Here is a 13,480-nt window from a genome sequence, read left to right as displayed (position 1 = left end):
CCTGCATCGATCCTAGCCTCACTGGCTACGAAGCTGACCGATCGTGGAGGCGATTCTGGCTCGTCAAGCTCCGGCTTTTGCTGTTGGTCCACAAGCCATCCGATCATAGGATCATCGTCATCATCAACGAAAGCACTATGGATCGGATCTGTATACTTGAGCTCCACTTCCTGATCGGATCTGTATACTTAAGCTTCACTTCCTTCTGAATGCACTTCAGCCTCAACCTCAGATTGTAGTGAACACATAAAAGATCGTTGAGGCGCTTCTGTGTCAAACGATTCCTCTGCTTGCTATGGATGAGGGCAAAGATTGACAAGTTGCACTCATATCCACTCGAGGAGATCGTCTGGAAGAGAATCCAAATAGCTATATGCTTAAGATTTCTCGCAGACAACCCAAAATTTATCCACCATTCAGCTGCAAAAATATTAAAAAAATAGATATAAGATACTACCATATTAGTAACCATCTAACGCCAACTAAATGTCCTTCTGATGTGTAACATACATGGATTCATACTTGTCTTGCTCACGACAGCTGCCCGCACTCCAAAGTTGTCGCTGTCCTCTCTAAATAATTTGGTTTGTAAAAATAAAACATGTACTATGTTAATAATACAAGATAACGGTTAACTTACATATGTCACTTATGCTAAGTTATCTTTTTTAGAAATAAAGCCGCGACTTCTGGATCATGCTCCATCTTGTAAATAATATTACGTAGAATGGCCAAAAGTTAATCATCCATATCATTTTCAATTATGCTGTACTGGAACCGAGGGTTCAGAAAATATGTTGTACATAGAGGAGACTGTCTTAGTAAAGTTATACTAGTACAGGAGCAGTCTAATTTTCAATGCGCTTGCTTACCCTGCTAGATGCAAAGCCCTAAAATGATGCTGATGTACTCCTAGGCATGGGTTGGATCTGCCTTCATAATATGAGTCTTTGCCTTCTCCATCATGCGATACAGAAAGCCTATCTAAGGTACCTCTCGCTATCCACGGCCCGAAGCACTTCATACAATAGTCTGATAGCCTTCACTATCGCAGTGGCCCACTACCAGAATGTTCGTCTCGTCACCAAGTTTTCGACACTGCTTTCTTCATTGCCAGAGCATATCTACTTTTCTGCCACTCGAGACTAACAAACATTTAACGTATAGCTGCTTTCTTCTCAAGAAAGCTATCAAGTGCAACGTAGTTGGTAGCAAACCTATGACTTTTGATCTCAAAATCTCCCTCCTTACATACCTCCTCATCAGTGAAAGAATCCAGGTATAGTTATAAATATACCTGGTGATGGTTTGGGCTGTCTCCACTGTCTGGTGCACCCTACGAATCTTCGCAATGTCCATCAATATGAGGTCGATACAATGTGCAGCACATGGGATCCAGAAAATATATGGCCACCGCTCCATCAAGACCTCTCCGGCAGCCTTATATTGTGGCCCATTATCAGTGATAATCTGCACAACATTCTCCTCTCCTACCTGATCAATCACCTCCTCCATAAGTTTGAGGATGCACGCGACATCGTACAACTAATCAGAAGTATTAACTGACTTGTGAAAAAAAATTTGGTATCACAGTATATCAAAAAGTTGATAATGCTCCGCCTTATAGGACCGATCCAACCATTACACATCACAGTGGCTCATATGTGGGCCATTTGTTCTTGTAAGAGGCAATACATTTCTCTAACTCCTTATTACTGTCAAGAAACTCATCGTAGATGTCCTTCGGGCCTGAAAGATTTACACCGAGACCGACAGCCTGTATGGCGCAAATGGCAGACCTGTAGTACGTATTGCCAGCCACATTTGCTGGAATATAGCTAAAGTGGAACTAGAATCCAATAGCTTGCCATATATCCTTCTTCAGCATTAAGGCAACCCTCTGCTGTTTCGAATTTCTACTGAGAAAGGCATGCAGATCTAAATCATGAATTTTTGCTCCTAGTGGAATCTCTCTTGATGACTTTTTTTTACCAAAAGTCTCCAGCATAAATGCAATCCGGCCATCGCCTCTACTGATGGCCTTCCTAACTAAGGAGGTCCTCCTAAACTCTGGATCGGCCCTGCTGCTCGCAAAACCAAAGTCTGAATCATAGTACGAGGGCCCAAATCGAGCTCTATGCCTAGCCACCTCCTTTTGATGTCACTGATCATCCAGGCTCGCCTGCATGGCAACCTGGATCTGTGCCTCTTCATCATCTGAAACGGACACCTCCTCTGACTCTCTACAGTGATAGGAAGGTGACTCTGTCGCTCGGCGGTCCACCTCCACCTTCTTTTTGGCAATTCTCTCCTTCGCTGCTCTGAAATCAGCGAGGTGCTTATTCATCAGCAACCAAATCTCCTGTGAACATTTTCGGCACATAGATACGTCGGGATAACCACCAGCTAAGTGTTGTTTCAATCTGGTTATCCCTCCTCTTCTAAACTCTTTGTTGCACCAGTTGCACTACCACTGGTGTCGACCCGAAAGTATTTGTCCATGCTCCCAGCCAATATCATGCTCTGAATTCTTTTTTCTTGATGGCTCCATTCCTACACTGGGTCGATCAAGTACGCAATTTATCAATTACTTAAAATTAGCAAAATAGTAATGCAAGGACGATAATTTTTTTAACTTCAAAAAATACATCTGATTTATCTAATACATAAATCTATTTTTTATTTATTTATATATTTTTAATAATTTCTAGTTTAAAAAAATATTTATACATCATAAATTTAAAAAATAAGATTTCTACCTCAGAAATTACTTTTTAATTATGTTATACGTACTACTAATTTTTCATGATTTTTGGTATTCATTATATATTTCAAATTATTTTAATATTTAAAACTAATTTTTAAATAATAATATTTTAAAAAATTAATTTCAGCTCAGATCCATCTAGAACCCAACAATGGATGCTACATATATTTTTTTAGACCCTCGGGCATGCATAAAAGATTACTTATTTTTCAATTTTTTTTCAAATTTAGGCCTAAACTACTGTGCGCATGATCGCGTCAAAACTTGAATGAATGGACACTAAATTTTAATATAGAGTATCTTGCATGCCTCTAAATACGTTTCTGATTTTACAATTTTTTATTTTTATTATTTAAAAAAATATTCTTTTTTAATCCAAAAAATATTTTTAATTTTTAAAGATATATATAATCTAAAAATTAAAAATTTTTATGTCAGCATATACATCATCCATAGATCTATAACATATAAAAAAATCAAGCCCAAATCAAAAAATTTTACATGATCTCCTCTTATTTTGCAATTTTTGAGCTATTTTTTCAAGATCCCTCCAAAAAAAGAAAAAAAAAGATTAAAAAAAAAGCACACCTTATTTAGCCTTGGCTCTTCCTTCTGATAGCCTAAATGAATCAATGTTGTTTGTGAATTTTTTTGGAAAGAGTAAGGCTTGGACTGACCGTGGGAAGGCCTTCTTGGGCCTTCCCCTTCAGTGGCGTTATGCTTTTAAAGCCAACGCCCGCCACAGGGCTTGCTGTGGCAATTATTGCCATAGCGGGACTATGGCAATAATGCCACACTCCTTGACTTCGCACTGAGTCCGAGTCGAACCAGACGGAACCATCCAGTTCCCGCTTCCGGCTGGTAGCATTGAGGTTCCGGCCCTTCCGGCCGGTAGCATTGAGGTTTCGGCGCCCTAGGGGCTGGAACCATTTTTCTAGCGAACCAACTCGGTTTGGCACCAGGTCGGTTCGGTTCTACCTGAACCGGGCAGTACGGCCCAGTTCGGCAGACCTTGCTCATGAGTATAGTACCAATACCTAACTGCAGGAAAAAAAAATATAAGATGAAAGTCCATGACAATTCATACTTCTTGTTGGATTTGTGACATGCAAGGTATGCTGAACTAGTACCAGTAAGCGTACCGGTCACCTACCGGACCGGTTCAGATCAGTGTCGAACCAGTCTGCATACGCATTGTGCGCGTTGTGGCGAACCGGTGCGAACTGACTGGTTTGTTCCAATTCCTAGCCGTATCGGACGGAACCGTTTTTTAAGGCCAAACCGGATCGGTCAGAGACTAGACCGGTTCGGTACGGGCTGAACCGGCCAATACGGGCTGGTTCAGCATACATTGGTAACATGCAATATTTTTCTTTTCTTTTCAAAAAATATGTTGGGAATGCTACTGCCAGGCCAACCAGCTGTACCAAGTCCTGTTGGCATTTCATGTAATAGCTCGTGATGAAACAACATAAAAATACAATTAATTTTTATAAGCACTAACCTCCTTTTTCTTTTTACATTTGCTCTTCACCTCAATAAAAGTATCTAGAAAAAAATGAAAGGCTTAATATTAGACTAGAAATATCCAAAATTGAAACATCAGTTATTTTATCCCTACCACATGAAAGTAAGAAAGCCTAATTTGTTTTGCTTGGAGTCCAATGAAAGAACCAGAGCAATAACTTCTTCAAAAAAATCCCCTCGCAACAAAGCACCAGAATGGATCCTTAAATTTGAACGTGCATTGAAAAGGATAAGTCATTAAGTAAAACAAAAGCATATTATATATAAACAGAACCATAAACAATCCATCAAACGTAATGAAGATGAACCCCAACAGAAAAGCGTAATAGAAGTTGAAGGGATAAGATGTATCAACCGAAGCTACTGATGTAGCATTCCAACCAAAACAAATTAGGCTTTCTTACTTTCTTGGGGTTACCTGAATTTAATGTAGTTTTACTAGGATCTAGGCAAGCCATAGTTGTCCTGTATTTTGGGCAGTTCTGCCGCTCCAATAAAAGGTGATTGCATCCACCCTTAAGGTGATTTCTCACAGTAATTAGATTAGAATACTTAAGATGATGGTGGAACATTAAATTTTAATTGATGGTTTGATTGAACAATTATTCTATTTCTATGGGAAGCCTCATACATTTTAAAGAGCGCAAGAGAAAATTTGACAAAGTCATTATAGAAGAAGGAAGGATTTTAAGTACCCATTCCCAAAGATTAGTTGTCCATTTTGAGTCAAAAGAGTGTCAATTGTCATAAATAAGTATGGCTCCAGATGGAGCCTTGAGAAATGACTATGGTGAGCAAAAACCATGAAGCTCATTCTTTCTGATTGATTCAGTTTGTCTCTTCTTTCACTTATATCTTCAAAAACTTTTCCTCTCCTTCAACTTTTTGTTTTGCATTTAAATACTAAAACATGTCATTATTGAGAATTTGATATACAAAAGCAATCCAAATAAATACAAACTATAAAGTGAATTTGATGAATTACTCCAAGTATTGTACATAAACCTAGAATCCTATTGTTTATAAAAACAAAAATACCTCTACTTATGCAGCTCTTCCCCTTTCATGAAGTTCAAATTTTTAGCATAATCTTTTTCCCTATTTCATTCGGTAGCACTGATACTTATTGAATAAAATTTTAGACCGTGACATCATTCCTAACTGCTTTTGGCAGAGTAACTTATACAATTTATCAAATTTCAGATCCTATCTTCATCCCAACTGCTTTTTCCACTCTATTAAGTAACTCAGCCTAGTTCAAATATCATTCATATTCCCTGAAGTCATGTCACTATCATCGACCCTTACTTTTGATCCAATAAGTTTGAAGGTTTACATATTACCCCCAAATGCAGTTCAATAGAGTTAAGAAGCACATTGAGACACTTAGATGTGAACCCACAACCCACATCTATATAGAAGCACCATATGTGATGGATTGCCACTAGTAGCGAAAAAAAGAGAAATAAAAGCACCATTGCTACTAGGGATGGCAAGATGTGTATTTAAAAAATAAATAAATAAAGATGGGTACTAAGGCCATTAAAAGGCTTAAGCTCTAAATCAAGTTGAAAAAGACAGCACCTCTAAAAAGGAGAGCAGAAAGTGCAAAGAGGGCATGGCTACAACTTTGAGAGAAAATAACAATAAGTAATTTACAAATTCAATAACACTTCTTAGACCAGAACCCGCAATTGAACAGCAGAATTAAGAGCCACTCAAGGTTAAAAAGTTGAGTTGGTTTCAGGATATTCATTAGGGGTCAGAGATCTGTACAGGCAACAGTACCAATCAGAAGTAAAGGAATTCCAATGACATCAAGAATTTTGGCTCCAATTTCTCATTTATTTTCATACACAAAATCATTTATAAGGTACCAGTCAACCAACACATTGAAGTAGTTTGACCAACTCCACATGCCACCATTAAAGAGAACAATTGCAAATTGTCAAACACCATGATACATCCTGAAATTTGAAGAACAGAGCATCTCACTTATTACATTATAATGTGTCCACACTTGGCACAAATTTTTCAAAATTTCTACTAAGAAGACTCCTATGCACATGTTATCATCTAAACTCAACCACTGTAACTGTCAAACTTTTTAATAAAGTTTTCAAATGCCTCTAGCTAGTGAAATTTGCATTTCCGGATAACAAAAACTAGTTACTCAGTAAACATAAATAATTTACATTTTCTGTGAGTGTTATTATCATGTATAGTTTGAACACTGTCAAACATTACAGCATAAAACTAGAATCTTGCCAAGGGTAACCAGCACATGCCGTGAAGGCTTCGAATAATTAAAGGCATAATAGATGATGACGTAGGCATTTTGGATATTTAAAATACTTTAGGTTGATGGAATCATGTACGAGCAAAAAATTAGCTTCTGAAAGAAGATATACTAAGAACTGAGTACACAACTCATCAGGACATTATGGAACAACGGTGCTCTGTCTATGAATTCAGTAGCCTTGCCATACAAAAAAGCTACAATGGTCAATGGCCTATCGAAAACAGAAATCCTGTTAAACATGCTTTCATATTCTCGGCTAGGACTTCTCAACATTAATTAAGATCCTATCTCTAGACTCGTAAACCGGATATAAGTTGTTTTTCATAAAAATACCCAAAGAATTCTGTATCCAAGGACAGGGAGTCCATGTTTCGCTTCCACCCGGTTGATAAGGGTTAAAAAACAGCATAATAAAGTGAAAACAAGAAAAGGACCAAAATCAGCAATAGCAGTTAAAAAGGAGCATCAAAATAACCAAAAGAAACTTATCTAGAGCATAATTAAGCGAAAATAAGACAAGTTTCAGCAACAGCAATCAAAGAGGAACACCATAATAACCAAGAGAAACTTATTTGCGCCAAGAACTTGAGTCCCAGTAGTCAACGTTCAAGAAGATAAGAAAACAAAGGGACGAAACATGAAAATCAGAAGAAGAATAAGTGAGCAAAAGGAATGACATAAAAGATAGTTCCTACAATAGATAAAAACGAATTGACTCTCTTTCATCACCAACCCATCCCAAGAACGCAAAAGGACGGCTGTCTTTCCTCCAAGATGCTCTCTTTCTCCTTCCACCACTGCCCAAACCCCTGAAGGGAAGGAGGGCTTTCTTTCCTCCAAGAACCACTCTTTATCCTTCCACCACTCCCCATGCTCAAAAACGGAACAGGAGGGCTTTCTTTCATCCAAGAATTCTCTTTCTCCCACACTCAGTGAAAGAAGGAGGACAAAAGAAACACTACAAAGAAGAAGAAAGCAAAAGGAATGACGTAAGAGAGTTCCTACATTAGATAAAAACCGAAAGTTGTCATAACAGATAAAATGTCTTAGCCCATTTCCTCTCTTCCATCACCGCCCACTCCCAAGGACGGAAAAAGAGGGCTTTCTTTCTTCCAAGAACCTCTCTTTCTCCTTCCACCACTTCCCATGCCGAAGAACGGAACAAGAGGGCTTTTTTTCATCCAAGAACCCCTCTTTCTGACGAACTACACTCAGTTACGGAAGGAAGGGAGAAAAGGAACTACAAAGAAGAGCAAGAGCGAGGAGAGAAAGGGATACCTTGGGTCATGAGGCGGTTGACGGCATCGTCGGGGTCCATATTACATTCCATGAGCGCGGCGTAGATCTCGTGGTCCGGCAGGTCCACGACCTCCTTCAGTCTCTCCACCATCTCCATCGCCTCGAGAGGGATCGCCGTCGCCGCTGACGAGCCCCCGCCACCGCTCCTCTTCTTGCGCCTGCGGCCCATCTTCGCTTTCTCTTCTTCGAAGCTTTCTCTCCACTCTTTGCTCCTCTCCACCCCCAAGAGCCAGAAAGAAAGAAAGAAAGAAAGAAAGAAAGCAAAGAAGAAAAAGAGGTGGTGTGGTGGGTATTTATAGATATATAGAGAGAGAGAGCCAACAACAAATCACAAACCCTCTTCGCCGCGGCTTTTCTTTTCTTGATGCCCCGCTCTCTTTGCTTTTCCTACAATACAATAACAGAGCAACGAGTAACGACACGAGGGGTCTTTTCGGAGGGGGAACTGGGTACAGGTCTCTTTTATTATTATTTATTTATACACTAGTAATCCGTCCTCCAACGGAAATTAGGATTTTTTTAGGGGTTTTTTATAAATATTCCTTAAAAAATTTAAATTTAAATAAACATCCTCCCGGTATCAATATTTATTTCTGTATCCTTATAAAACACTATTCCTATACAAATATCCTAATATAGCGGTTCTTCTAATACTATTAATAAAAACCATATTTATTTTAATTAAAAATAAAATAAAATTTTTAAATAATTTTTTATTCTCCATCATGATCGCTTTATAAATATTTTTTTTACAAATCTACCCATCAAAGATATTCTAGTCATTTTAATTTGAAATCATTAATTTTTTAACGGCAGTATGGATATATATATTAAAAATAAAGAAAAAAATAAAATAAAAAAATAAGTATTTTATGAGGGTATAAATATAAATATCAATTGTGCAAAAATATTTATGTAAAATTCCATTTTTAGAAAGATATTGAAAAAAAAAAACTTATTTAAGGACTTTATTTATTTTTTTACTCTTTTAATGAATTTATTATTATTATTATTATTATTATTATTATTATAGTTATTATTATTATTAGTGTGGATTGGGGAGGCAAAGGAGGCCTCCCCAAATTGAAGGGGCAAGAAGAGGCATGAACGCCACCAAGGTAGTAGCCTAGCGGTACTGGGCGGGGATTCTAACCTCATGGTCCCAAATTCGAGTCGCTGCGGCGACGATTAAAATGTGGCTTCGGCCACTGCTTGAACATGAGGTATAGGACCGTTCTTGGACCGCCAGTAGCCGGTGTGGTACCAGGTGTGACGTACTCACACGTGAAACTCGAGCCATAGCCCATAGGGGTAGCTGAGCCGGGCCCACGGGTAGGGAAGGCATGAGTAAAACCGGTCGGGGTGCCCAACACACGGCCATTTCTGCCCGCATCGAACATTCTCCTGGCAGGACGGGAGCCCAGTGGGGGCTGCTACGCGGAGGTGGGTTTGTCCCTTCCTCTTCCTACCCCTTTTTTTAAGTAAAAAAAAAAGAAAAAGAAAAAAAAGAAGAGGCATGAACAATAATAATAAAAGAGTGGGTCGGGCATGGGTCAAAGTGGTCCTAAACTTGCAGTTTTCATGACGCGGTTCTTGTTGTACGTGAACTGGATCGTTCAATGGATATAGTTATTGGATATTACCAGTAATCTGTGTTCTAAATCTGCCCTTACCAAGTTTTAACCAAACTCTCGCCCTTTCTAGTTAACTTCAGAAAAATTGCAATCTTAAGGACAATAATGGATTGGCCGATTGTCTAAGTGTGCATAAGCACATTGCAACCAAAGAACTATTCATGAATATTTAAAATATAAAAAAATGATTTTAAAGTTTATTTTTTCTACAATATAAAATTTCTTGATAGCTGATCCGATCGGAGTATATAATTTTTTTCTCCAGTTGGCTTGAGAGGTGCTGAGGACTCAACTAATAGAAAAATCTAACGTTCATTCAAGCCCAAGTCAGCCTAGCACATTTACAGGCTAGAGTGAGACATTTGGGAAGCCCATGGCTGCCGGTAACAATATACTTAGCCAAACCTTTCCTCACAACGGCAGCATTGGCAAAATCGAAAGACTAATAGATCTAGTTTTGTATCACTTTCGTAACACAGGAATAGGAAAACCCAGCCCAAGGAAATTGATAAGTTGGTTCTTGCTGGTCAATTTATTTATTTGATGAAATCTGGGTCAATTTATTTGACAGAGGTTGAACCCTAGCCCAGTAAGATAACCTGGTTTCAAGTTGGGTTGGCTAGACTTGAAGGCCTGAGCTACCAAACCTAAACCTAAGTTCGTGCAACCCCATGCATCAGCTACTCAAGTATGTAAGTGTTTTAACACATTTAGTCCCATCCAAATTTCAGCGTGGGATGTGAGGGTTCTGGGCACTGGTGTTCTGCCCGTGAGTCAAATTTGGCCGTAGAAGAAGTTAATGCCACCAAAAAAAAAAAATAATTAATATTTTTTCACGATATTAATCATTGGATCACATCTTACACAGGCCTCAAAGCACTGTGAACTTTTTCACCCATTTGTAATAAAAAAAATTGAAGAGAAGGAGAGTGGACTTAAAATCAAATAATATGTGTTTGCAGGAGCTCATTTGTATTTTTTTTTTCTACTGAGTTCTGAATCTTTACGCATGGCATTACTGTTAAAATATAAGAGGGCTTGTAGACGAGATTTCCATGCCACATCCTAAAATAAGTTATCTTCCAAGCCGACCGTCACCTTTTCCTTATATTTTTGGCCGGACAGTCATCGGGTCTTTTAGCTTTCAGGCCACCATTGTGCACTCCAAGCATAGTCTTGTGATAGAATCCCATATGGGCTTCTTTCCTTTAAACTCCTCGCTTCTTGGTAAAAGGCTTTAATGAAAAATAACTCATGTTACAACTTGAATAAATCATGGGAGGATAAGATAATCATATTATGACTGCATGATTTGATTATCATTGAGATTGTCCGGGAGTGATAATACCTAATCTTATGAAATCGGTTCTGAAGACCTTAATAATACTTTGACACATCGAAGGTGAAAGATATTAATCAATTTGGTATGAGGATTAACGGATGGTGTGCTTTTTGATTTGCAACATGCTCCCACTTATCTGAATACAGAATGATAGATTCAAAATTTAAAATTATAAGAGAAACTGGGACTATACAATTTTATTCAGTTAAGGATCGAAATCAATGAAATTCAAGATAAAGTAGAATGACTCTAAAATCATGAAAATGATTGCAATTAGATTTTACATGAGAATATTTTGGTCCTGACATATAGTTTATAGAAAGATCATGGGTGCCTTTAAATCAACATAATAAAATTCCAACTACATCTTAACAAGTGATGGATGTAAGATAATCACATGATATTCTTGTATGGATAATTTATTATATTCTACTTTTAATTTGAGCTAAGTTAACCATGGATTTGATGGACAATTCAATTAGAAAATTCCAAATCAACTTTTTTTTTAGAAAGATTGACTCTATGCTTCAACGATTCAAAAGATCCTGATTAACTTGCTTCTCATATCAACTACCCTCTCTCGAGCTTTCTAATATTTTTGACAACCTTGTAGAAGTCTTCTCCCTCTTTTGATAAACTCATGCATAGCTCTCAAAGTTAGATTATTTATTCAATGGTAGATTTCACCAACAGTTTCAATAACAGCGATAAGAGACTCATGATCAACTCATGAACCTAACTCTGACTTTAAAAGAATTTATTATAAAAATAAAGCTATCAATTTGGTCTAAAGATTATTTGAACGGAGACATAGGCTCTATAGTATTGCAACAAACCGACTCAGTATCTTTATTTACAATTTTTCAAATACAGATGTATATAAACATTTAACTTCTTCAAATAGTTTATCATGATCTTGAAACATCTGGTAAAGAAGAAATCATTCATGATAATTTCTAACAATTTCATCTTTTACGGATACCATAACAATCTAACCTCAAGCCATCAGACCATAAAAAATCTTAGATCACTATTATTAAAGGATTCTCTTTCCTTCAAGATGCCTTTGAATATACTCTACGGCAAATTCTACCTTCTCAACGAGGCATCTCAACTTTCCAATTAATCCAATTCCAAATCTTTTCTATAATTTATTGCTTAATTTTTGGATATTATGGAACTATTTCATAACCCGCACTTTAAATAATTTTTTAGTGAAACCAAATTTTTTTTGCTACCCAACATAATTTTCAGTAAAATCAAAATTGCTATCCCATTCCATATATATACCGAATTTAGGTTTCTAAAATAACTAAGGGGACAAGAGAATGCATAAAAAAATACAATATAACCCATCCATATGGCTCAAGTGTTGGAATATTTCAAAATTCCGAGTCTGCCCTTCTCTCTATTTTGTCTTTTTGTCTAGTGTACTTTCTTTAGTCCCACATTGGAAAGGAACAAAACTCAAAAGATCTTTATATAGTATTCAACATTTTAACTTGGTGAAGCAAAGAAAGAAAGTAGCCCACGCGCGCATGAGCCCAATGGAGGTCCAAGCCAAAATTGGCGAATCCGATCCGGAAACGTTTAACCGGGCGCGTTGCGATTATCACGCGCAGGGGGACCCCCCCCCCCCCCCCCCGCGGGTGTGGGCTTGAGCCAGGTTTCTTTATTTTGAGATACAGTTCCCCGCGGGTGTTACTATAAACTTGGTGTGTTTATAGTAAGGTTGTTAATAATGTTGTTGTGATCATATGTTTGTATGTTGATGATATGCTTATAATGGGAACTGATTTGAATATAGTTATAGATACTAAGAAATTTTTAGCTTCAAATTTTGATATGAAAGATATGGGTGAAGCTGATGTAATTCTTGGGATTAAAATAACAAGAAGTTCTAATGGACTTATGCTATCACAAGAACACTATATTGAGAAAATTTTAAGAAAATTTGAGCATTATGATAGTAAACCCGTATCTACTCCATATGATGCTAGTATACATTTAAGGAAAAATAAAGATAATGGTATTTTACAAATAGAATATGCTCGCATCATTGGTAGTTTAATGTTTTTAGTTAACTGCACTCGTCCTGATATTGCTTATGCAGTAGGAAGATTAAGTAGGTATACTCATAATCCTAGTAAGGACCATTGGAGTGCTGTTCATAGAGTACTAAGGTACTTGAAAGGAACCATTAATTATGGTTTGTTATATCGTGGATTTCCAGCTGTACTAGAAGGGTATAGTGATGCAAATTGGATCTCTGATTCAGATGAGATGAAATCCACGAGTGGATATATCTTTACTCTTGGTGGGGGTGCAGTATCTTGGAAATCATCCAAGCAAACATGCATCGCTCGGTCTACAATGGAGTCCGAGTTTATTGCCTTAGAAAAGGCAGGTTCTGAAGCTGAATGGCTTAGAAATCTTGTGGGAGATATTCCATTATGGAATAAACCAACACCTTCTGTGTCTATTCTTTGTGATAACCAAGCTGCTATATATCGAGCTAAGAATAAAGTTTATAATGGGAAGAATAGACACATAAGGTTGAGACATAATATTGTAAGGCAGCTGCTTGATGATGGGATTATATCTCTTGA

General features: G+C 37.5%; 1 protein-coding gene across 3 annotated transcripts in view; it reads right to left on the bottom strand.

Moving 5' to 3' along the window:
- The window catches only part of LOC103701795 (uncharacterized), a 40,735-nt gene extending 32,460 nt beyond the window's left edge, over nucleotides 1-8,275 (bottom strand). For 2 of the 3 annotated variants that reach the window (XM_088709212.2, XM_088709213.2), the window contains exons 1-2: nucleotides 7,875-8,275; nucleotides 4,272-4,315 (exon numbers count right to left, since the gene is read on the bottom strand). In XM_088709212.2, coding sequence (XP_088565338.2) covers nucleotides 4,272-4,315; nucleotides 7,875-8,064 — 234 coding nt within the window. In that variant the 5' untranslated portion in view covers nucleotides 8,065-8,275. The remainder of the gene's footprint in view (nucleotides 1-4,271; nucleotides 4,316-7,874) is intronic. The other variant, XM_088709214.2, reaches the window with a different exon arrangement.
- Between the last annotated feature and the right edge of the window lie 5,205 nt (nucleotides 8,276-13,480).

This window comes from Phoenix dactylifera, chromosome 12 (assembly GCF_051530095.1).
Source record: "Phoenix dactylifera cultivar Ajwa chromosome 12, Ajwa_hap1_PhDact_Kaust_v1.1, whole genome shotgun sequence".
Lineage (NCBI taxonomy): Eukaryota > Viridiplantae > Streptophyta > Magnoliopsida > Arecales > Arecaceae > Phoenix > Phoenix dactylifera.
The sequence above is the reverse complement of the archived record's forward strand: the minus strand, read 5'-3'. Positions and strand labels throughout refer to the sequence as shown.